This window comes from Aquarana catesbeiana, linkage group LG01, assembly GCF_042186555.1.
Source record: "Aquarana catesbeiana isolate 2022-GZ linkage group LG01, ASM4218655v1, whole genome shotgun sequence".
In the NCBI taxonomy this organism is placed as follows: Eukaryota; Metazoa; Chordata; class Amphibia; order Anura; family Ranidae; genus Aquarana; species Aquarana catesbeiana.
Window position 1 is genome coordinate 205,592,197 of NC_133324.1, and position 26,484 is coordinate 205,618,680.

General features: G+C 40.4%; 1 protein-coding gene across 6 annotated transcripts in view; it reads left to right on the forward strand.

Annotated features, from left to right (window-relative positions):
• The window catches only part of SNCAIP (synuclein alpha interacting protein), a 364,007-nt gene that overhangs the window by 172,849 nt on the left and 164,674 nt on the right, over nucleotides 1–26,484 (forward strand). For all 6 annotated transcript variants that reach the window (XM_073624689.1, XM_073624685.1, XM_073624687.1 and 3 more), the window contains one exon: nucleotides 22,652–22,724. In XM_073624689.1, coding sequence (XP_073480790.1) covers nucleotides 22,652–22,724 — 73 coding nt within the window. The remainder of the gene's footprint in view (nucleotides 1–22,651; nucleotides 22,725–26,484) is intronic.

Genomic DNA, 26,484 nt, shown 5'->3' on the forward strand with positions numbered 1-26,484 from the left:
ATGGCATTCTTTCAACAATGGCTTTCTTCTTGCCACTCTTCCATAAAGGCCAGATTTGTGGAGTGCACGACTAATAGTTGTCCTGTGGACAGATTCTCCCACCTGAACTGTGGGTCTCTGCAGATTTTTCAGAGGTACTGTGGGCCTCTTGTTTGCTTCTCTGATTAATGCTCTCCTTGTCTGGCCTGTCCGTTTAGATGGACAGCCATGTCTTGGTAAGTTTACAGTTGTGCCATACTCTTTCCATTTTTGGATGATGGATTGAACAGTGCTCCGTGAGATGTTCAAAGCTTGGGATATTTTTTTATAACCTAACCCTGCTTTAAACTTCTTCACAACTTTACCCCTGACCTCTCTGGTGTGTTCCTTGGCCTTCATGATGCTGTTTGTTTGTGAAGGTTCTCTAACAAACCTCTGAGGGCTTTACAGAACAGCTGTATTTATACTGAGATTACACACAGGTGGACTCTATTTACTAATTAGGTGACTTCTGAAGGCACTTGGTTCCACTAGATTTTACTTTATCAGAGTAAAGGGGGCTGAATACAAATGCGCGCAACACTTTTCAGATGTTTATTTGTAAATAAATTTGAAAGCCCTTCATCATTTTCCTTCCACTTCACAATTATGTGTCACTTTGGGGTTGATTTACTAACGGCAAATCCACTTTGCACTACAAGTGCACTTGAAAGTGCAGTCGCTGTAAATCTGAGGGGAAGATCTGACATGAGCAAAAGCTCTGCTGATTCTATCATCCAATCATGTACAAGCAAAAATGCTGTATTTTATTTTCCTTGCATGTTGCCCTCGGATCTACAGCGACTGCACTTCCAAGTGCACTTGTAGTGCAAAGTGGATTTGCCATTAGTAAATAAACCTCTTTGTGTTGGTCTATCACATAAAATTCCAATAAAATACATTTACGTTTTTGGTTGTAACATGACAAAATATGAGACATTTCAAGGGACATGAATACTTTTTCATAGCACTGTACCTCTAGAGATTTGAGCTTAAAGGCATAGTTCACCTTTACCAAATAAATGCCTATGCAGATATAGGAGGTCTGTAGATAAAAACAGGGCAAAGTTGACTAATGCCCTTGCTTTTGGTGTAGGCCATTTACGTTCCTCATGAAGCCTATCTGGAAAACTTCTATGACGTTGCTAGGATAAACTGAGCTGTTACTTTTCATCACCACTATCACAGGGACCAGCTCTTGATCTGATTCAAACCCCATGACATGCATTTCTCTCCCCTGATCTAGCAGCTCTGAGCTCAGTCTTTGAGAACTCACTTCTGTGATAGTGAAAGGGAACAATAATAGTTAGCGTCTCGTAGCTATGTCCTAGAAGTTTTTCAGTCAGGCTTGATAAGGTATGTAAATGACCTACGCCTATAGCAAGGACATTATTCAACTTTGGTCAAAGCTGTTTTTCTTATCTACAGGTGCATAGGCAGTTTTTTGGTAAAGGTGAACTAACCTTTTAAGGAGAATGGAGGCATATCGGAGGAGAGTTCTTTTAGAACACATGCAAGGATATAGTAATTTTCCTGTACAGGTGGGTTTCTGGAGCATTGTTATAAATAACCACTCCATAGCTAATTGTTGGGTAGTGGCTGCAAATATGAGCACCTATGCCTCTGCTACTACTGTCTGAAATGACATCCAGACACACAATACTAGTGTAGTATTTAATAAGGCACCAATATAATAGCCAGCATATGCTCATGCAGGGCAAGGCAATAGCTCTGCTTTAAAGCCCAGTCCCCCAGCAGCACATAATCACCTTTCCTTTGCTTTCCATCCTTAAGCTTAGTTGCTGGGAGCCATGTAAATACCCATTATTTCTGGGAATGGAGGAGCATGTGATTTACCTCATTTGACATTGCTGCTTGGTGATTTTGTGGCAAAAACACAGGTTCACTTTAAGCAAAATGTGTTAATCTATCTGCCTTCCAAAACATAAAACACTAAAGAGGTAATTTTCTAATGGCCCACACCATTACCCTTATTGAAATGCAATGATACCAGAGATTCATGATTGCTTGGACTTCTCTGTTAACTAGAGCAAGTGGATGCAAAAGAAAGGGGGGTTAATAGTATGTTGGCATACAGTGAGTAGATGTTGGACTTAACTTTAAAGGTGAGGTTTTCTTTTGGCGTTGTAGTGACCTTAAGTACTAAATGCTTTCCACAAAAATGTAGTCAGGAAAACTGTTTTCTAAAGCTCTGAATGGTTTCCTTTTTCCTTCAATTGACACATCACTTTCTACGACTTCCTTTGAAAATACATTGTGGTCATTGTTCTCAGCGAGGAGGCTGGTTCAGTGTGGAGAAGGATATAACTGTAGAGTGATCTGTAACATTATTCAAGATAGGGAAAGTCACTTTGTAAAATAAAGTTATTACCTTCGTAACATTCTCACGTAATCCCAGCTTTCGCTTTTTCCTCATTATAATAGCACACTTGGACCTGTTAACAATCAGATCACTATAGGAAAGGGAACACTTTTGGCATCTGGTGCAATGCATCTGTTGGAACTGTTAACCCTGTGAGTTCTTGACAAACACTTCTAGCACGTCAACAGGAACTGGCTGAATTATTTGGTGCAATGGCACCATGGCTTTCAGCACTATGCACACATTTAACAGTCCTTTGTAAAGTCTGACTTTTTGCCAGTAAAGTGACTAGCTGCTACAGATACACAGGCAACTGTCTGGTTTAACAAGCAATCAAACTGCAAATAGGTGCAAAAAAATGCAGAGTCTGTAGAGATTTTAAGGTGCATCAACTTAAAGTAGAAATATAGACAAACTTTTTTGTTTTCATTTTGGATGGAGTAAGGGAGTGTTATAACCACTGTTGGTTTATTTTTTTGCCATCTGTGCCCCATTGGGGAGATTTACCTTCACTTCTTGTCCAATATCCAATAAGGAAGTAAGAGGAAATCCCTGTAGATTAAGGGAATACCTTGGAGATCCCCGGGCCACCAGAACTGGTGTTCCTATTGGAAGATTTCCCATGTATTACTTTTCTAGAGACAACCCAAAATTTGTAATTTTCTTTAACTTTTACTTTCAATGCTAATGATAAACAGGACAAATAGGATGAATCTCCCTAAGACTGTAATAAAAACTGATAAGTGTTCAACTCCATCCCCACTCTATCCAAAACTAGAGACAAGAAAAAGTGTTGCCTTTAGTTACTTTACTTTATCATAATAGGGATCTTTTAACAACAGTAACAAAAATGTAAAATTTTGTTTCGTGTCCATGATAGACTTGTGCATGATGGCTTCCCATCTACCTTGGGATTTATGTGTCACGATATCTCTACCAAAATGTACAGTTCACAATTGCCATAGCTATTAAAATAAATGCTGTTATGTGTCTACCTTCTCCTGTCCATTCTTAATACTCTCAAATTGGAAAGAAATGGGCAATCTAGCTTCAGGGTGAGGAAGTGCGATATTCATTGTATGCTTCTGAAAGGGACTAGGATAACAAGCTACTGAAGCAAATACAACCACTGGAATCTGCACATCCAGCAGGGGATTCTACCAATTTATGCCCTCTCACAACTGATATATCAGCTGCTGATGGACTCAGCCCCTAAGTAAAGTGGTTTTCCTGCTTGAAATGATGGAGGCCTTTTGCTTTAGGGCAATGAGAGGACAATAGAGGCTTCTAGACTTTTAGCTATTCTGCCTTTGTAGTGTAATTAGCTCCAGCTAGAGAAGCTCATCAAAATAAAATTGGTCCTATCATAAGTCTCACTTTACATGAGTCAACAAGAAATCTGTCAGCATTGCCAAAATACATTATTGTTTTGAAGTACTTAAAAAAAGGTTAATTTCTCCTAACTTCCTGTCTATGTAGCATTGGTCAAGTTAAGTCCACTCTCTCTGGCTAAAGAATTAGAAAGTATATAAAGAAAAAAAATTCCTGCATGTCTCATTAAAGAGAACCTGTCACCTAAAAATTATCACATAGGAGACTTTTTGTCCAATATTTAAAGAAAAAAACAATTTAAGCAAAAAATATTTTTTTCTTCTTGCAAAAAAATAAAGCTACACCCATATCGCCATGCATGCCAGAGGGAGAGCAATGATTTTAGCACGAGACCTCCTTCGTAACACTAAACTGATGACCTGTAGGGGGCTTTTGAAGTTTTGCCTATAGAAAATATAAGGTACTAAAGTTTTACAAATTTAAAGTGATTGTTATTTAAAACAAAGCTTTACAAACATCATACTTACCTCCACTGTGCAGCTCGCTTTACACAGAGTGGCCCCGATTCTTGATCTCTGGGGTCCCCCGGCCGCTCTCGCGGCTCCTCCCCACGTCAGATAACCCCCTAGGAGAAGCTTGCTCCCAGGGGGGTTACCTTGCCGGTGCGCTCCCGAGTCCAGCATTTGTGTCCATAGACACAAATGCCGGACATTGGATTTGATTGACAGCAGCGGAGCCAATGGCTGCGCTGCTATCAATTTATCTAATCCAGTGCCGAGAACCCCAGACAGAGGGACAGCGCATCCTCGTTGTTGGAAATTCCAAGGCTCAGGTAAGTAAAATGGGGGAGCTGGGGGGCCGGTGACTGACAGAACTTTTTTCACCTTAATGCATAGGATGCTTTAAGGTGAAAAAATACAAGGGTTTACAACCCCTTTTAAGGTTTGATATGTTGGGTATCTATTTACTCAGTACAACCTTTATATTTTACCAAAAATTGGGGTCGTTTATTGAGTTTGTTTGCCCTAAAATTCACTTTAGTGTGTTTTTTACTGAAATTTTGCATTTCTTAGACCTTTGCGGTAATATTGTCTGACATACAAAATTGGAACTACCACTTTTTTATTCTCTAGGGTGTCTGTTTTCACAAAATATATAATGTTTGGGGGTTTAGTGTAATGTTAAGGCCTAAAAGGATTTTTTTAAATATGTGTGCAAAAAATGCAAAAACAGTTCTGGCAGCCAAAAGGTTAAAGCCCACAATTAAAGAGGATGTAAACTTCCTTTACCGACTTTTACCTATAGGTAAGCCTATATAATAAAGCTTTCCTATAGGTAGTGTAAATACCTCCTAAACATGCACCATTTAGGAGATATTTACATTAGATGCAACCATTGACATCACTGGAGCATGCGCTCTGAAGGAATGGTCACCCGTGCTGTTCCTTTAGAGCCCTGTGCCATGAACGGCAGCTCCCGCGCGCATATGCGGAAGTGACGAGATTGCGGCTCTGGTCACTCACAGAGCCGGAGCCTGCAAACCCGGAAGCAAGATGGGTGAAGATGGGAGCCCCTGCAGCGCTCACATTGCGGCGCTTAAACAGCTTTGTTTTAAGGTAAGTTTCACATAATGTGCTACATTATGACTTTACCTTGCAGGGGGAAAAAAACTAAAAACGTATACAACCGCTTTAAAAGGTTGCTTACTGAAAGTGGAAAACCCCTTTCGGTTTTAGAGACTTATCAGACTGCTAAGATAAGTTTGAGGTTATACAAGGATATGCTTCTTCACATAGTTAACTTGAACACTTGGAGTATTTCAGAGTCTGCTCCCAAACCATTTCAGTGACTTGTTGACTATAACTTATGGAAATCATTTCATTGGCCTTCTACTCTTGAAATGACAAAATATTTTGTAGGGTGCTGGAAAGTTTCTTCTGCTGATGCTACAAAATGTCATTGTTTGAAAGAACCATTTTCTAATGGTTTGCAAACTTGATTATAACAAGAAATACTGGTTGGTGGTTGGCCAGCTGTACAGAACTTCTTTCAGTGTGCAATGTTATTATACTGTATAAGAACGAACTAAGGTCACTGAGTAAGAAAAAAATGATTTTTTTTTGCTGCTGAAAGTTGCATGAAAATTGGAATTTGCAGTGCTGGGAATATGTTCTAGTCAGTGCTTAGTTACATAGCTACGGCACAGACATCCAAGCAGTTAGTGATATCATCAGATCACCGGCTTCTGGCAGACAAGCCAGGAATAGGAGCAGTTCCAGACCAAAATCCTGAAGTTCCCTAGCTGAACCTGAAAAATATGCCTTACGGTTTTCATAAAAATTTCAAGGCCTGTTTATTTATTTATTTCTCCTTGACTTTGGATTGAAGAAGATGAAATCTTCAGGTCATTTGAAAGGCATCACAAATTTAAAACAGTTTTATGCAAAGAAAAACATACTTTTTGGAAAGTTTGCTAAAGTAATAAAAAAAACAAGATAATTGTCCATCCCAAGTAGTGAACAATTGTCTTGTTTTTTATTTATTTAGGGGCATTCAAAAACCTAATATCACTAGGTAATATGTATTATAATATGACAACTAATTAAAATCAGTTCCGAAATAACTCGAATATAAAGAGCCTTTACATCATTACACAACATTTTAGCAAGATCTTTATTAGATGTCTGAAAAAAAACTAAAGCAGGCCATACATATGAAAAAATGATGCCATTTCCCCATCCACACACTCAATGTGGATGGGGGAATCCTCCCCAGTGAGCCTTTGTATTCTGACAGCAGGGAGACTTTCCTGCCATCAGAATACACTGATCAGCACTGCTGGCATTATCCAGCAGCACTCATCGAACATGGAAAATCTGACAGGTTGGTTGTACAGAAGTTGATAGTTAAATCAACTTCTGTACAACCAGCCTGCCAATATATGGATCTAAGTTCACCTCTGTATGACCGGATTTAGCTAATGTATTTGGAGCCCATGATTGTAACAGACAAACAGGTCGATTTACCAAAAGCAAATAGACTGTTTTCTTCGCAAGGGAATTTTTTCTTAGGTTAGTGAATGCAGTGAAAATTCACTTTGCAAAGAATAACCAATCATGTGCATGAAAGTTGGCAGAGCTTTAAGGGTCAATATTTTGCAAAATGAAAATTCTTTTGCGAAGTGAACTGCCTATTTGCCTTTACTAAATCAACCCAACTGTCTTCTGGGTACAGTTTCACCTTTCCCTGGTTCTATAGCTGCTTCTCCTCCTCAGCATCCTAACTGATAAAAGTGCTATTCTATCATGATGTCTGTTAACATTCATCAGTCAGCATGCTCAATAAATTATGCGATCTAGTCTCCTGGTGCTGATTTGCTGATTGTATCTTGTGCATTATCTCTGCTTAATAATGTATGGATATCTTGCCCGAGTTTGATAATGAACCCACAATGACCATAAGTCAAAACATCAGCATCATCAAAGTTCCTGAAATTAAGGAAAGTTTTATTGTATTCTGGAAGACTTGTAGTCACTCACTTGTATATTGTTCAGTATCTCCAGGTTAACAAGAAAGCAAACAAATAAGGTTAATTATGTACAGTATCTCACAAAAGTGAGTACACCCCTCACATTTTTGTAAATATTTTATTATATCTTTTCATGTGACAACACTGAAGAAAAAACACTTTGCTACAATGTAAAGTAGTGAGTGTTCAGCTTGTATAACAGTGTAAATTTGCCGTCCCCTCAAAATAACTCAACACACAGTCGAATCTGGCTCGGGGTGGATTTTCAGTACCAAAAGCGGTAACCCCGAGCCAGACTCGGGATCGCATCGCAGGATCCAGGAAGAGCTTACTTACCTTGTCCCCAGGATTCTGCGATGTCTCCCCGCAGTGTGAGCGAGACATCCTCCGCTCGATCTGTCATTGTGCCGGGCTCCATTCCCTGCGCACGTTGCGACACACAGGGACGGAGAACGGCGCCGAATTCAAAAAGTAAAACACACAATACATATACAGTACACTGTAATCTTACAGATTACATTACTGTATCAATTTATTTCAACTCCCTTTTGTCCCTATTGGTTTCTCCAGTGCCCTGCATGCATGTTTTATATTATAAAAACTGTTCTTTTTGCCTGGAAACTGGATAGTGTCCATAGCAGCCAAAAGCGTTCCTTTACATCAAAAGCAGGTTTAGACCAACTAGAAAACAGCGATAATATATTAGAATCACTTGCAGAATTGAGCGATAGTGATTTGTGGGGAAATCCGTCATCAAACACTGAAAGTAACGACAGCGACAATTCTGCAACTGAAAAAATGTCAGTGTTTTTGTTTTGATTACATTATTGAATAATTTTTATTATTATTATATTATTATTTGTTATAATTATTTATAGTTATTTATTATATTATAATTTATGATTTAGTGTTTCAAACGTTATAATACCCGGGATGTCTACTAGACTCTTGTCTGGACAGATTTAAGTGTGTTATTCCTAAGAATTACAAGCCTACAATATAAAACGCCAAATTTCCATGCAAAATAATGGTACCGCTTTCAGCACCAAAAATCTTAAATAATCATACCTCCAGGGAGGTTAATGTCTAAACCGCTGTCAACAAAAGTGAGTACACCCCTAAGTGAAAATGTCCAAATTGGGGCTAAAGTGTCAATATTTTGTGTGGCCACCATTATTTTCCAGCACTGCCTTAACCCTCTTGGGCATGGAGTTCACCAGAGCTTCACATGTTGCCACTGGAGTCCTCTTCCACTCCTTCATGATGACATCACAGAGCTGGTGGATGTTAGAGACCTTGCGATTCTCCACCTTCCATTTGAGGATGCCCCACAGATGCTCATTAGGGTTTAGGTCTGGAGACATGCTTGACCAGTCCATCGACTTTACCCTCAGCTTCTTTAGCAAGGCAGTGGTCATCTTGGAGGTGTGTTTGGGGTCATTATCATGTTGGAATACTGCCCTGTGCCCCAGTCTCCGAAGGGAGGGGATCATGCTCTGCTTCAGTATGTCACCGTACATGTGAACAGGATAAAAGCGCTACCGTACACTATACTAAAACCTCACCAAATAAATCATAAAAAACTCATATCAAATATAAAATATTTGAGAAGAATATATTTGGCTACTTCCGGTTTCAGTTTTACATTGTTTTTAATGTTTTAATATGAGTGGATTACCTGGAATTTGGGATTGTATACAATAAATATACAGAATTACGCTATATAGCTTCTTTTGCCATTTCTACCCATCCCTGGAGGTTGGTTGAGGACAACACCTTTTGTAGCTGGAGATACAGCCCGTGGGACCATAGAGTCCAGCAGTCATCATAATGTTTGCACACTTCTCAATGAGATTCCGGGATTTCTGACGGCTCAGTGAGGACAACGCAAGCTGCAGTGATACAGCCAGTGGGACTACTAAGCCCAGCCACCCTCTCAAAGCGCATCCGACTTCTGTTATGGGAGTCCAGGATCTCTGGTGAGTGAGGGGGCACACAGAGGGGAGCACGAATTTTGTCCTGATGTTTGTCTTGGCACTTGGCACTTTATACTGCACATCCAATTAAGCTGAAGTTGCACTGAAAAAACCTCCTTGGATTCACATGAACTTTATATATTTATTTATTTGTTCACTGGAATTTATGGACTTTATATATTGTTATTTTATATTTGATATGAGTTATTTATGCTTTATTTGGTGATGTATTAGTATAGTGTATGGTAGCGCTCTTATCCTGTTCACATTTTTAAAGGCACATGCACTTTGAGAGCAGCAACCTTGAATGTTAGTAATCACTTATATTTATATTTAATTTTATTCCTATCACCAATTATTCTTATTTTAATCACTTGTTTAGCACAGGAATTTACGGTGTCATACACTATTTACCTACATGTCACAGTACATGTTGGCATTCATGGTTCCCTCAATGAACTGTAGCTCCCCAGTGCCGGCAGCACTCATGCAGCCCCAGACCATGACCCTCCCACCACCATGCTTGACTGTAGGCAAGACACATTTGTCTTTGTACTCCTCACCTGGTTTGCCGCCACACACGCTTCACACCATCTGAACCAAATAAGTTTACCTTGGTCTGTGGTCTCATCAGACCACAGGACATGGTTCCAGTAATTTATGTCCTTAGTCTGCTTTTCTTCAGCAAACTGTTTTCGGGCTTTCTTGTGCATTATCTTTAGAAGAGGCTTCCTTCTGGGATGACAGCCATGCAGACCAATTTGATGCAGTGTGCGGCGTATAGTCTGAGCACTGACAGGCTGACCCCCCATCCCTTCAACCTCTGCAGCAATGCTGACAACACTCATACGTCTATCTCCCAAAGACAACCTCTGGATATGACGCTGAGCACGTGCACTCAACTTCTTTGGTCGACCATGGCAAGCCCTGTTCTGAGTGGAACCTGTCCTGTTAAACCGCTGTATGGTCTGGGCACTGTGCTGCAGCTCAGTTTCAGGGTCTTAGCAATCTTGTTATAGCTTAGGCCATAGTTGCTCTTTATGTAGAGCAACAATTCTTTTTTTTCTGATCCACAGAGAGTTTTTTGCCATGAGGTGCCATGTTGAACTTCCAATGACCAGTATGAGAGCGATAACAGCAAATTTAACACACCTGCTCCCCATTCACACCTGAGACCTTGTAACACTAATGAGTCACATGACATCGGGGAGGGAAAATGGCTAACTGGGCCCAATTTGGACATTTTCACTTAGGAGTGTACTCACTTTTGTTGCCAGCGGTTTAGACATTAATGGCTGTGTGTTGAGTTATTAGGAGGGGACAGGAAATTTACACTGTTATACAAGCTGTACGCTCACTACTTTACATTGTAGCAAAGTGTCATTTCTTCAGTGTTGTCACATGAAAAGATATCATAAAATATTTACAAAAATGTGAGGGGTGTACTCACTTTTGTGAAATACTGTATAGTTATATGTCTTTGGGCTGTTAAAATTGCAATTTGCACTATAGTATAACTAATAAAGTGTAACTGCAGTGTTGGTGCAGGTACACCTCTACTCTACTGTCCCTTGCTCCCATCTCGCCCATAAAGTCTAATACTTATCTGTCCCTGAACCAGGATATCAACCACAATGCCACCAGATCACTTTTCAAAATCTTCTATTCTATAGAGAGTTAATATTATGCTAGCATATGGATTACAAACTCTCCATAGGAGTAAATGCATATTTGATGCACAGATATGGGCCTGGACCCAGGGCTGGACTGGGATAAAAATTTGGCCCTGGACTTCATCCAGACCGGCCCACTTAAATTGTGCAAACAAGCACAAAAACAGTATATAAACTATACGCAATTGTGCAAAAAAACATAAGTTGCATAACATAAGGAGTCCTCACTAACCTCTTTTATTATTTCATTTATTCTCTTCTGTATTTTTCTCATCTTTCTCACATCACTGTGTGAGGTTGAGGGCGAAACGTGCAGCCATTACTTTGACAGGCTGTCACTGAAACCGGCCCACTGAGCCATCGGCCCACCGGGAAACTCCCTGTTGTCCTGATGGCCAGTACATGCCTGCCTGGACCCAAGATATCGCAAGGCAGCTTTGTGGCTTCATGGGAGATAGCTTGCTTATTCAGACACAGGTAAGTATGTAACTTGCAGAGTGGGTGCGGGAAGTAGAATACAAATAGCATATAGAGTGTAAAGCTACACCAAAGGTATAAAGCCACACCTATGCTCAAATGTTAACACAAATGTTCGTTTTTAGTAATCTTGGTGAGGTGATTAAATGTTGAGTAAAAAAAGGGCTGAATTCTCTCCTTTTCTGCAGAGATTGCTACCCATATTCCCTCTAGTGCTGCCCACACTTAGACCTTATGATATGTGCCCAGGTTTTCACGAAGCACAGGATTGATTCGTTGTTTGGTACTACAGCACCTGGCTAAACAATACCACTGCAGTTCTCAGTGTTTGTCATATATGGTGCGTTACTACATTCCTGGTATGCAAGGGTTTATGGGAAACATAACGTTAGATTTCAAGTAAGGGCTTGTTCACACCATGTGAACTGCGGTGATCTGCATAGCTATAGATCAATGCAGGCTCAACATCAAGGGCACATAGCGTCCCAAATGGCAGTCAAATATTAAATTCTCTCTAAAGGAGACCTAGATAGCAGTAGAAGCAGGGTTCCTATCCTTATAGAACTTATATAAGCAGTGTTTTAAGCAGACCAGTCTTTACAAAATATAAAATACATACCTTTTAAACTGAACATTGACTGACTGCTCAAATGCATATTTGGTAAATCTGTTTGTCACCACTGTTTCAACTCCATCTGTAGCCATGCTCACATTATTTCAATGTTTATTTAGCCATTAAGTCTTACCTAAATTATGGGTTCCCTTATCTTTACAATTTTGGCCTTTTAGTCCCCTTGCAGTTTGATTGTGGTGTGAAAGTTATGCCCTGCTAGCTGTGTTCCTAATATGCCCTCTTAATTGATTAATTGCCAGATTCTATCCACACCCAACACACAGTATAAAAACAAGGCCTTCTTTACGGGGGAAAACATACAGGGGGCTGCACATACAGGGGGTTCTTCCAAAGAAGTGGGGTTCTTTAAATAAGTGGCACTTCTGCTCTTGCACTTCAGCGATTTGCAAAAAGCAAACTACAACAGACAGCAGATGACCTCTATTCCAAATTATCTCACCTTCCTCTCTGAAACATGCTCTCTTTACCTCTCCTCCTTTTCACAATTGCTGCCTCTCTCCTCAAACTCTTTTCTTCACCCCTCTGCTCCACCCCACAATTTGTATATATCACCCTCACTTCTCCCCTCCCCCTATTACTGCACTCATCACCTCTTTCTAACTCTAAGCATACTTGCTAACAAACCCCCCAAGATACTGAAGCATGTTCTCTCAAACAAATCATATTCTCATATTACCTCCCTTACTCTTCTGCTTCTCCTAACCGCTGGCGATATTTCCCCAAACCCTGGGCCTCCCTTATTTAACTGTGCCCAACACACCCATCACCCTACACCCTCTGGCAGTAGTCGCAATCTACTTAATTTAGTCTCCATTCCTCTTCTTCCAAACACCAGCCTCCCTCTCTCCTGCGCCCTCTGGAATGCCCGCTCTGTCTGCAACAAACTCACCGCTGTTCATGACCTCTTTGTCACTAATTCCTTCAATCTAATTGCTCTCACCGAAACCTGGCTCCACGAACATGACACCCCTTCTCCTGCTTCCCTATCTCAGGGTGGCCTTCACTGGACTCACTCCCCTAGGCCTAATGGACGCAAGGGAGGTGGAGTGGGATTCCTCCTATCCCCCCAATGCACCTTCCAGGTTATTCACTCTCCTCCCTCTTTTTCTCTCTCATCATTTGAAGCCCACTGTATACGTCTATTCTCTCCTACTTCCCTAAGAATTGCTGTGATCTACCGGCCCCCTGGACCATTATCAACTTTCCTTGATGAGTTTTCTGCCTGGCTACCCTATTTCCTCTCTTCAGAAATTCCCACAATCCTTCTCGGTGATTTCAACATCCCTGCTAATACAAACACTCCTGCTACTTCTAAACTTCTTAGTCTAACCTCTTCATTTGACCTAAAACAATGGGTACAGGCTTCTACTCACTCTGATGGCAACACCCTTGACCTTGTATTCTCCTACCTATGCACTCCATGCAACTTCTCAAACAATCCTTTTCCTCTCTCCGACCATCACCTTATAAGTTTCTCCCTCCCCCGTCTTCCACCACCTTTCCCTCTAATCGCCTAACCATCACCCGTAGAAATTTTCACAACTTCAACTCCTCTCTCCTCTATTCTGCTATTCTGCTACTGACCACCTCTATGACAAAATCTCTCCCCTGTCCTGCCCCAACCAAGCAACATCCATCTACAATAAGTCCCTGTCCTCCACCCTGGACAAACAGATGACACTAAAATTCTCAAAAAACGTAGTCGCGCTCTTGAGTGTCTGTGGCACAAGACTAAATCTCTCAAAGACTTCAGCCAATACAAATCTGCCCTCCAAAAATACTATTCTTTCCTCCACACTGCCAAGCAAACCTATTTTACAGCTCTTATTAACACCTTCTCATCTAGTCCCCGTAAACTCTTCTCTACCTTCAACTCTCTACTTTGTCCTCCACCGCCTCCACCCACTGACTCACTCACTGCCCAGGAGATCGCTAATCACTTCAAACACAAGATTGATACAATCTGCGATGAATTCTCCGCTCTACAGGTATCTGCCCCAGCTAAGACCCCATGTCACCAGGTACAACTGACACTCCCCCTATTCAAATCTGCTACTACAGACCATGTTGCTAAACTCCTTTCTATCGCCCACCTAAACACCTGTCCCCTGGACCCTATTCCCTCTCATATGCTACGGTCGCCCTCTGACTCCATCCTACACTCTCTAACCCACATCTTCAACCTCTCCCTCACCTCTGGCGTCTTCCCCAATGCTCTAAAACATGCACTGGTCACCCCCATACATAAAAAGCTGTCCTTGGATCCTACCAATCTTAACAACCTACGCCCTATCTCCTTGCTCCCCTTTTCCTCTAAACTCCTTGAACGCCTGGTTTACAACCAACTGAGTGACCACCTCATTAAAAACAACCTTCTTGATCCCCTTCAATCTGGATTTCGCCCTCAACACAGAAACTGCTCTTTTAAAACTCACAAATGACCTACTAACTGCAAAAACCAACGGACACTATTCTGTACTCCTACTTCTGGATCTTTCAGCTGCCTTTGACACGGTTGACCATCCCCTCCTCCTCAAAAAACTTTACTCCCTCGGTCTCCGTGACTGTGCTCTTCAGTGGCTCTCATCCTACCTATCCCAACGCACCTTCAGTGTCACTTACAATTCTACTTCCTCCACTCCTCTTCCCTTCTCTGTCGGGGTCCCCCAAGGTTCTGTTCTTGGACCACTTTTATTTTCAATCTACACCTCTTCCCTGGGTCAGCTGATAGCCTCTCACGGCTTTCAATATCATTTTTATGCTGACGACAAACAAATCTATCTCTCCACCCCTCAACTCACTCCATCAGTCTCCTCACGCATCACTAACTTACTAACCAACATATCTGTATGGATGTCACACCACTTCCTCAAACTCAACTTGTCCAATACTGAGCTTATAATATTTCCTCCCTCACGTGCCTCTTCCCCTGACTTGTCTGTCAAGAGCAATGGCACAACCATCCACCCGTCCCCACATGTCAGGGTACTAGGTGGTATCCTGGATTCTGAACTCTCCTTTCTGCCCCACATCCAATCACTTTCCAAAGCTTGCCGCCTCAACCTCCGCAACATCTCTAAACTACGTCCCTTTCTAACCAACGAAACCAAAAAGCTCCTGATTCACTCCCTGGTTATCTCTCGCCTCGACTACTGCAACTCCCTCCTCATTGGCTTACCATTAAATAGACTATCCCCCCTTCAGTCCATCATGAATGCTGCTGCCAGACTCATCCACCTTACAAACCGCTCAGTGTCTGCTACCCCCCTCTGCCAATCCCTCCATTGGCTGCCACTCGCCCAACGAATTAAATTCAAAATACTAACAATAAGTTACAAAGCCATCCACAACTCTGCCCCCAGCTACATCACTAGCCTAGTCTCAAAATACCAACCTAATCGCCCTCTCCGTTCCTCCCAGGACCTCCTGCTCTCTAGCTCCCTCATCACCTCCTCCCATATCCGCCTCCAGGACTTCCCCGAGGCTCGACCATCCTCTGGAATTCCCTACCCCTATCTGTCAGACTGTCTCCAAATTTATCCACATTTAGGCAATCCCTGAAAACTTTCCTCTTCAGAGAAGCCTATCCTGCCTCCATCTAACGACTGCACTATTTTCTCCATTAGCTCATCCCCCACAGCTATTACCCTTTTGTATAACTTGACCCTCCCTCCTAGATTGTAAGCTCTAACGAGCAGGGCCCTCTGATTCCTCCTGTATTGAATTGTATTGTACTTGTACTGTCCTCCCTAATGTTGTAAAGCGCTGCGTAAACTGTTGGCGCTATATAAATCCTGTTTAATAATAATAAAATGTGTTAGGCATCTTAGACATGCAACTGCAGGCATCTCTGTGGCTTCATATATGTATTTTTAACAAGAAATTCAAATCCATTACTTGAATAAAAAAAAATTCAGAAAAGAGTTTATCTTCAGAAAAATGATGATTGTTCTCACTCTCATTTTGTAAATTACAACGTTTCTGTATAAAGTCTGTTTTATTGTAAAAAAAGCAATAGGCAGTAAGAATAAGGAAGGCGCATAGACTGAAAATGGGACAACATGAGATTGAGGTAGTAGAACAAGTGTGCACATGAGGCTCAGTTTAGCAGAGGAAGGGTTAATAAAGGCAGCTGTGCGAGATGAGGATGGAAGAGAGAGTTTGGGGACAGATAAAGATGGCTGCAAAAGTGTGCAGGATGGAAAACTGAAGCAGCAGCAGCATATACTTTCCATTCATTCAGGTACTTGCCAATCCCAAAATGGCGACTGTCAGCTTTACTAATGTAAATACAGATTTCTTTGTGGACAATGGACATTTTGATCTCTAATTTGTTTATCTGTTAGCTTGGTCAGATTCCTATTTTACTTATTTTGTTAGACTGCTGTGTCCGCTGTAAATGTAAGCTGATTTTCTGACTTCCTGAGAGGTGAATGCCACTTTTCTTTGCCGATTAAATGAAGCCGTCTTCCTTCCTGGGCATACAGTTTCTAGGAAATCTTTCCCACTGCTGCAGTGCAAGTGAGATTTAATGGTATATAGGATGACAGGTTAACTTTGAAGTGAAACTCAAGTTACAAAATTTTTTTAAACAATTTGCAAGGATTTTATTGCTGACTGCATCTAAGTTGTGGAGATTTCCCCTCACTTTGTGGTTAGGGAACCAGAAAAGGAAGGGGGATATATTCCATTGGGACATAGATCTACTTGATTTGATTGTAGCCGTATTAGTGCAATTGTGACAGAGAAAATTAAGTACTGTCCGTGATACTTTTTTTATTTGCACTAACATACAATTTTTCAGGACAAGCTTTCGGGGTATGTCCCCTTCTTCAAGGTCCAAAAATACTTTTTTGGTACTTTGAGGAAGGGTTGCACTTCTGTCAGTTTGCACCTGTGTCCCTGTTATGGAGCTTTCCTCTAACTTCCTGTTCAATTGACTATACCTCCCCAGAGCGCATAGGCACCAATAAAATACCATGCTTTCTGTGTGGTCACAGGGCTTGGGGGGAATCTCCCTAGTGTAGACATAGAAATAAAAACATGAGAAAAAATGACTGGAGTCCCACAAAACAGCAATGAATTACAAATCAGTCAACTAAGACCTCCATAAATCTTGTATAGAAGTAAAACATAAAATCATAAAATCATGAATGCAAATAAATAGAGGAAAAAGGAGCCAAAAAACTACAATCAAGGACATCCTTCTCCCAATGGGAAACGCAGAACAAAGAGTTATTAATCCATGCTGGAGCTCAAGTGAAGATATAAATAGTATCTCATTTAATGTGGTTTCATCTGTGGTTACTCTACTCTGCTTTATTCTCTTTTATTTTTTTGTTTCACAACATGCTAAAAATATTCTTCTATTTGTAAAACTGAATGCATTGCTTGAATTTATCTAGTATATTTCACATTTGTTTTCTCCATAATGACGTTTGAACAATGAAAAATGAGGCCTTTTTATGTTCTTGTCTTACATATACTGTGGTTGTTTAGGAATTTTAAATATTGCCCGTAATGGGTTGAGTATTACCTAATGTTTACAAAATGATGATGTAACTGAAGTTGCAGAGATGTGGGGTCTGTTGACCATTTTAGATTGACTACTTTTTAAATTCCTAAAGTAAATTTCATGACTGTGTTGTATGCTTTTAATTATTGCCCCACAGCAATGTAAGCTCTTTAAATTATGCAGACGCACCCTTTGCTTTAAATTGAAGTACATACCATTCAGATTGTCAGTTCCCATAAAATTCAGGGTGAAAGTTTGTACATAACACTAGGCCTAGAGGATAAATATTAAGATCACGAAAAGACCAGAACATACTATTAAGTCATGATGTGTATAGATTTACAAAGTACTGATCTAAATTAACCTAGATCTACAGGGAGCTTGAACGCATGTTTCAGTAACTAATTTGATTTTCCATTGCTATTTATTCTTGCAGGAAAATAGAAAGAGTTTAAAGAACAGGAACATGTTACATGGACAGGGGTGTAGCTAAGCTTTTATGGGCTCCAAAGCAAAACTATTATCAGGGTCCCAAAGTAACTCCTTTTTAATACCATCTACCAGATGCTCCCCCACAACTAGGGTGGGTAGAAAGCAATTTGGAGCTGATGCACACACAAAGTGATATGTGTGTGACAGCCAATATTGAGTTATGATCTGAAATAACTCCCCTGCAGGGCCATGAGTCCATTATATTTTTATATTTTCTAACCCTGTAGCTACACCAAAACAAACTGTTTAGGAGAGGTGTGGTTAAAGACATAGGACCTTGATGCAAGATCTAAATCAACCAAAGATAGCAGGCTGTCCCATTCAGACCATGAAGTGCTAATTTGAAATTATTATGGATAAAATACACCTGTTTTAGTCCTTGTAGTCTTTTAGAAACTTAAACAGCAGATGGCAACAAGAAATTGGAGGGCATGTATAAAAAATGGCTGCCTACTGCCTATTACTAAATAAAATGTAATATGACCACACAGATGATGTTATATGGAGATAGCATTAAAGACGACATTTCTTGAGACAAATATGAAAGCTGCCATAGTAAGTTCTCCTTCTGATAGTTGCCTGTCGGTCATACTGATCTTCTGTCTACTGAAGAAACATGCAATGTAGAAATCAAAACTAAGCAAGTAAGTGCCTGTGTCAGTGGGTTTTGGGCTTGGGTTCATGGGAAAATTCAGCCTGCCTCAGGTGCATTCCGATTGTACTTGACATTCGTTTTAGATGCTTCTGATACCATTCAGAGTTATGGTGCATTGTAAAGGCAGTTGACCTAAGCTACATGAATTTGCTTCAAGCTGCTTTTTCCATCGACTTGTGTGGGGAGAGCAGCAGTCCTTGTAAACAAAAGTCCATTAACACAGGTTCTTTCTAATGCAAACATATTATTTAGTATGACTGTCTGGTATCTAGTATTTTCATAAAGAGAGGTCAGCAATGACTGATCTTGAATATCTGTTATTACAGGTTTTCTAATTATTATTTTACAGGATTTCTATAGCGCCAACACTTTGCGCAGCGCTTTACAAAATGAGGGCAGACAGTACAGTTACAATACAACTCAATACAGGAAGAATCAGAGGGTCCTGTTTGTTTTCTACAGTGGTTCACCACCATGGGCTCAGGAACAGTTACCCCTACCCCACCCCACTTCCTGATCCCCTTGCCTTTTTATCTGCTGATTGAAACTCTAAAGAAGATTGAAAACAAGCATATATTATTTGCTTTAATTCTATTTTAGCATCTCATGTGTTTGCACCTTGACCTTATGTATTTAATTATATGTCTTTTAAAACATTGTTATAACTTTAATGCTTTCATTGTGCTTTTTTGTATAAACGTTAGAGGCAAGGTAAACTGAAGATCTTCTCCATAAAAACTTGATATAGTTGTTTGGTACTATGCACAGTACAATCACTTTATACATGAGACCAGTTATATAGGATCCCACAGGTTTTAAAAGATTATCACCTAAACCTAGAAATTCGTCATAATCCAATAATCGTGGAGCTATCCCACAGCACTGGGTGTTCACATTCAGTAAAGTTTTTGCTGTTGGACATACTGGCTTTTTCAGCCAGTGCAGTGCTGAGGGCTGTTCTAATAAAATAGGGTGCTCATAGAGTAAGGACATGTTTATAGGTATTTTGTGATTTTGGGGATCGTTTTATGATATCCAAAATATATATGTAACCTAAAGTGGAACTTTATTAGGTATGTTTAATCCTTATGCTGTTAGCCTTAATAAATAGATAGAAAGGTATATTTTATTTACTCATTTTAAACTTTTTAGTTACATTTCTTCAATTGTTTTTAGCCTATACCAAAATTATGTTATACATCGCAGAAGTCTTCATGGGCATTTTTTTTCTTTCATCTGTAGGAGGAGGGACTTTCTTAGCTAAACACGCCCTCCCCTCTGCATACCTGAGCTTGCGGAAGTGTACCAGCAGCCTGCATATATTGTACTGCGAGTGCGTGAGATTTTCAATGGCAATATTGCGAAGAAAAGGAGCAAAAATGCAGCAGGAAAAGCAGCAAAGATGCAACGAACAGCATTTTATAGGCAGCCACCCTGGTGGAGTCTGGGTTGCTCTGAGCTCTCTTGCACATTGGCCTTCATGTTTTTCGTTGGATTGATTTTTCTCCCTCCCCTCAAGCACAAGCTATTTACCAGACCCTCATAAGCCACCTCCTCCCCTTGTCCCCCCCACTTTCCCTTCCTCTGCGTTCGGGTGCCTTGGTGGCCACCTTCCATCATGGCCTTCCACCAGTACTCCCGCTTAGTCACAACAATATCAGCTTTCATTTCTGCACTAACCAGCTTTACTATCCAGTCCACCCACACTTTTAATTATTAATTCACTCACATAGCCCCAATATTGGTTCACCTGACTGACTCACTTATCACTGATGCCATGTTTACACCAGAAGTGCTTGGTGTGCCTGGGTCAGAAAGACCATAGACCGTGCAGATAATATCTTGCAATATGTGTATATCCAATCATGAATGTTGATGCATCCCTCAATCTTATCATGTGATTAATGTGTATAAATATGTTATTACCAGATATTACTGTTTCAGAAATTGGCACTATGGAAATGTGCATTTCTATGTATATGAAATTTAATGTAGTTAAACATATATCTATGTATTATTAAATACTTTACGATCCACCATTCTATTCATTTTGTTACCATGGGCTTCATATAAAGTCCCACCCTTTTTGTTACATCTTTGCTGCTTTTCCAGCTGCATTTTTCCTCCTAATGATGGAGGCACATGACCATACCCGACCATGGCCTCATTCAAAGTCCCAAATTTCCCAATTCCTCCCTTTTTATGAAGGGCAATATTGCAATGAGAACAGATGGATTCCAGAGAGCAAATTTCACATGAATCATCTGCTGGTACGCAAGTTGGAAATGTTGGAAGTGTGTTTTTCAAATTGATTTCTCAACAAAATAAAGCATGGAGGCATGGATGGATCGGGGAGTTTGCTTGCAAAATTAAAAATGAAGTATAATGAATAGCGAATTCAGTTTGCGGTGCTTAGATACAGTTAAAGTGGTTGTAAAGGCAGAAGGTTTCTCATCTTAATGCATTTTATTCAAAAAGATTAAAAAAAACTTCTCTGTGCAACAGCCCCCCCCCCCCCCCAATACTTGCCTGAGCCCATCTCTATCCAGAAATGTTGCAGGAGAGACTTGGCTGCCCGGGACTCTCTCTCCTGACTGGCTGAGACAGCAGCAGAACGCCATTGGCTCCCGCTGTTGTCAATCAAAGTCAGTGAGCCAATGAAGAGAGAGAGGGAGTGAGTCCGGGCCACGGTTCCTTGTCTGAATGGACACACGGAGCTGCAGCTTGGCTTGGGGGCCCTCAACAGAAGGGAGGGGAAAGGAGCATCAAAGAGGGACCCAAAGAAGAGGAGGATCAGGGCTGCTCTGTGCAAAACCACAGCAACAGAGCAGGTAAGTATAAGTATTTGTTATTTTTAATTTTAAAAAAGAGACTTTAGTATAATTTTAAGTTTTGCTTTAAATACATGGAATCAAAAACAAATGTTAGTTATATATAAAATGAGATTTCCTAAACGCAATAGATTTCAGCATCACCTCCAATATCTAGATATAGGTTGTCAGACACATTAATAACACAAAAACTGCTAGAAGCTAGTGCATCAATTTTCCCCTTTGCTACTTGACATGAAGTTAGCGAGTTTAATATGTTAAACTGCTCTTCGGCATGAATAATTGAAGCCTTTGTTACATTTTTAAAGCATGAAATAATTAGACTTTCTGAATGTGTATTCAATAACAGACAAAAACAGGAAGCAATGTTAATAATTAGGAAATAATAGCTTGTTCCTCATTTTTTAGTATATCACAAGTGATGGTGGGAAGGGGAGAGCATACAAATGCCGCCTAAACTAAGAAAACAGTCCACTCATTACTGCTTTCTGAAGTAGTGTACTAAATTTGTTTGTTTTTCTAATTCAGACTATACATCTGTAATAAGGATCACGTCTGTGGGAAATGCTATTAAATGTTGCACTGAAAATGTTGGAAAGCTATATTTGTGCTGTATTGAAATACTGCTGAGTTAGAGGCATTACAAGCCCATGCATGTGGTTTGGATGATACTGTTTTATTGAACTAACCTAATTCAGTGAAATTATAGCATTTTATGTATACAGTGTCATGTATCTTAATGTAAACTTTACAAGCAAAAATAACCAGGCACTGAATTATGTTTAACAAAAAGCGTTCCCCTGCTTCCTGAGTCTTCCTGCTACATAGTTTCCTAACTAGCAAGGCTCACACAATGTGTAAATGTATGAATGGCCGCTGTTTTCCCGAACAATACTGGCGCTTCCATTTACCACCCATATTACGGAACTCACGCAGCTGGCCTTGTAAATACAATGGGACTCAGGAATCGTTTTATTTTATAATGACAGTTTTTATCTGATTGCATGGTACAGGAAGCACTAAAATCTTTCCTTTTTTCCTGTATACATAGGTAATTCTGAGTAATGTTGTTAAATATAAAACTAAGATAGAATTAGTTGATGTTGATATCTATTTTTTCATCTTTTCCTTTCTAGTATTCTATAACATCCCTGAAAACAATTCCTGAACTATGCAGAAGGTGTGATGCACAAAATGAAGACAGACCCGGTGGGTATTTAATACTTATTTCTGGTAGAGAAAACATTTGTTCACCTTAGAGATCTACAGCTAATGGGAACATTTATTGATAATTATTAGCATTTTACAGCAGGTAGTAAGTAACTAAAAGAAAGAGATGAATTTCACACTTAAATGACTCATGCATGACTAGGGATAAACAAAACTGATAGAGTTTATGTCAAATTTTTTGAGAATAACTGGGGATGTTGTCAAAATGCATTGAAGTCAATTAATAGGGTGAAATTATAGTGGTTCTAAAGGCTGAAGGTTTTTTTACCTTCATGCATTCTATGCATGAAGGTAAAAAACCTTTTGTGTGCAGCGGCCCTCCCCAGCCCCCCAATCCTTACCAGAGCTCCCACCGATCCAGCGATTTTTCACAATAGCCTTGGCTGTCCCGGGACTCTCCCTCCTCATTGGCCCATTGGCTCTCACCGCTGTCAATCAGAGCCAGTGAGCCAGTGAGGAGAGAGTGGGGGCAGGGTGAACTGTGTCTGTGTCTTTTGAATGCCGAGAGCAGCGGCTCAGAAGCAAGCACTCAGCAGTGCCCCTAGGGCAAGCAGCTTTCTCTAGGGGCACTGCTCGAGACGGAGTAGCCAGAAGCACCAAAAGGGGACTCGAAAAGAAGAGGATCGGAGCTGCTATGTGCAAAATCACTGCACAGGGCAGGTAAGTATAACATGTTTGTTATTTAATAGAGCAAACAAAAAAATGAAGCTTTAAGACCAATTTAAGGTGATTTTTGGTGATTCTCTCTGTCATGAGAGAAGAATGGAGGCTGCCTTTACTAGACTCCTTACCTCTATACATGTTCTGGGTTCTGGGTTAGCGACTCAAATGGCATTGAAACCAAAGCTTCAGCATGACAGCCATGGAAATAACGTTATCAGGAGGAGAGTTCAGAAATGACAGCCTCCATTATCTTGCACAAAAGTGTCCCTTTAAGGGTGTAATAGACTTTCAATGGCTCCTTTCAGTCATTTTATATTTTTTAGATTTGTAATTTTGTGGTGAAATTATTTTGACAAAATCACTCTCCTTATCACTAATCATGGCTGTGAAATGTGTCATTATCTTCTGCTGAGATATGTGTTGTATTTAAATGTTCCAGTCAACAGAAGATTTCCACTGCGATTGTTGATTGCCTTATCTTGGAAAGCTAAGCTGCTTCCTTATGTCCTATTTTGATTATAATGTACTGTATTTAATTATACCCTCCAGCTGCTTAAGTGCTTCATACACCATTATAAATATTCTCAGTATCGTGCAATTGTATTTACAATGGTAAAGCAGGCTATACACGGTGCAAATTTCTTAACTGAAACCACAGGTTGCAGCAAAGAAATTTGCTTTATTCTCCCATCATCACAGAGTGTTGATAGGGGAATCCCTCCTGCCAAGCCATTGTATTCTCCCATGGGGGGGGGGGGGGTGCGAAAGAAGACCATGATTAGTGCAGATAAAATCTGACGGTTTGGTTGATGAATCGATCATATTAGTGCATTCAGCCTGCCCATACACGGTTCAAATCACGACCGGTTCCTTTTGAACCAGCCAGGATTCAAACTGTCTATGGCCGGCATAAGCAAAATTTCTCTTTTTTTAGGAGTATTTGCAAAGAAGGAAAATTCTGTGCAGACTGGTACACTGTGATAAAGCAAAACTCTAGAGAAATATGAAACGCCCTTTAATCAATTTATAGGGTCATGTTTCAATATATATTTTAATGATATATTTAAAGCAGGGGTCTCAAACTGGCAGCCCTCCAGCTGTTGCGAAACTACAAGTCCCATCATGCCTCTGCCTATGATAGTCATGCTTGTAAACTGTCAGCCTTGCAATGCCACATGGGACTTAGAGTTTTGCAACAGCGGGAGGGCCGCCAGTTTGAGACCCCTGATTTAAAGGCATATATGTAACACATAATACATTTCTGCTTTATGTTGAGGAGGCACGTAGCATATACAGCAGTGTGTACAGGTGTTTCCACTGAGTGACTGATGGATACATTTCCATATATACACTGCTGTGGCAGGTATAACATATAACTGATTCACTTGGCAACTTGACCAGGAAGAAAAATTAAATCAAATTTCACATCTCACAATGTTCAAATCAAAGCCACATTGCGTGTACTGTATATGTTGTATACAGGGTTTTTTTTGCTTAAAGGGTTCTAAGGAGCCACCCGTTTGTGTACTAATATTAATAATAGCCAGAAAAGAGGCAGTGAACATGTTCTTTATCTGAACATTGTATATATTATCAAATCAATAAAAAATGAAGGGTCTAATAGTGTTGAAACAATAAAAAATTGAGTGTTTAATAGTGTTGAAAGGCAGGGATAATAATACAGTGGTTTTATTATTAGAGGCCTGCATGGCATTAATTATATTATGGCCCTTTAATCAATGATGACTAGACAATACATAAGCAAAAAATGTCAATCCTGACAATATATGAGCTATAAATAGGCAATCATATATAATACACAGGCAACAAAGACTCATTTATTATAATATACAGGCAACATACAGTCAGCTGTTACTCTACACAAGCAACAAATGGGCAATAGTGACAATACAGTGCCTTGAAAAAGTGTTCATACCGCTTGAAATTTTGCACATTTTGTCAATACTTTGTAGAACTGTCAGAAACCATGAATCAGACAATTTCTGACAATTTCTTGGAAAAATAGCCACATGGATGCATAGCGCACTCAGAGTTAGGACGTTGAGACAGAAGGGCGCCAACTCCAGTCTCAGAAGCATCAACTTCTAGGATAAAAGGCAACTTAGGATCAGGGTGTGCCAACACAGGAGCAGAAACAAAAGCAGCCTTGAGACTCTCAAAGGCCTTAATGGACTCCGGAGACCAACTCTGTGGGTTGCCGCCTCTCCTGGTCATATCAGTCAGGGGCTTGACCAGAGACGAGAAGTTACGAATACGAATAAACTTCTGAGTTACGAATAAACTTCGATAATTGTTGGCAAAGCCAACAAAAAACTCTGCAGAGGACGTAAACCCACGGGTCAAGGCCACTGTAGGACCGCTGAAAGTTTCACTAGGTCCATCGAAAAACCAGCAGTGAAAATGACATAGCCCAGGAATTTAACCTGTTCACAATGGAATTCGTATTTTTACAATTTACAATAGAGATTGTTCTCTCTTAGTCGCTGAAGCACACGACAGACATCTGTGTGGTGGCTCTCCAGGGACTTGGAAAATATGAGGATATTGTCGAGATAAACTACCACGCATAACTGCAACAAATCTCGGAGGACATTGTTATTGAACTCCTGGTAAACTGCCTAAGCGTTAAAAAGCCCAAAAGGTATTACGAGATACTCATAATGACCTGATCTGGTATTAAACGCAGCTTTCCACTCGTCGCCCTCCTTAATCCTGACGAGATTGTATGCCTCTCTCAAATCAAGCTTCCCTTGAGGCGGTCAAATAACTCCGTAATCAACGGAATGGGATAGGCATTCTTAATCGTGAAATGATTGAGACCCCTATAATTGATACAAGGTCTCAGTTCACCACTCTTCTTCAAAAAAAAGGAACCAGCACCAGCGGGAGACGAGGATTTGCGGATGAAACCTCGAGAAAGTGCGTTGGCAACATACTCCTCCATGGCCTTATCCTCCAAGACTGGCAAAGGGTAAACCTGGCCACGAGGGGGTATGGCACCAGGTTGAAGGTCAATTCCGCAATCATATGACCGCCGTGGACCTTTGACCTTTGT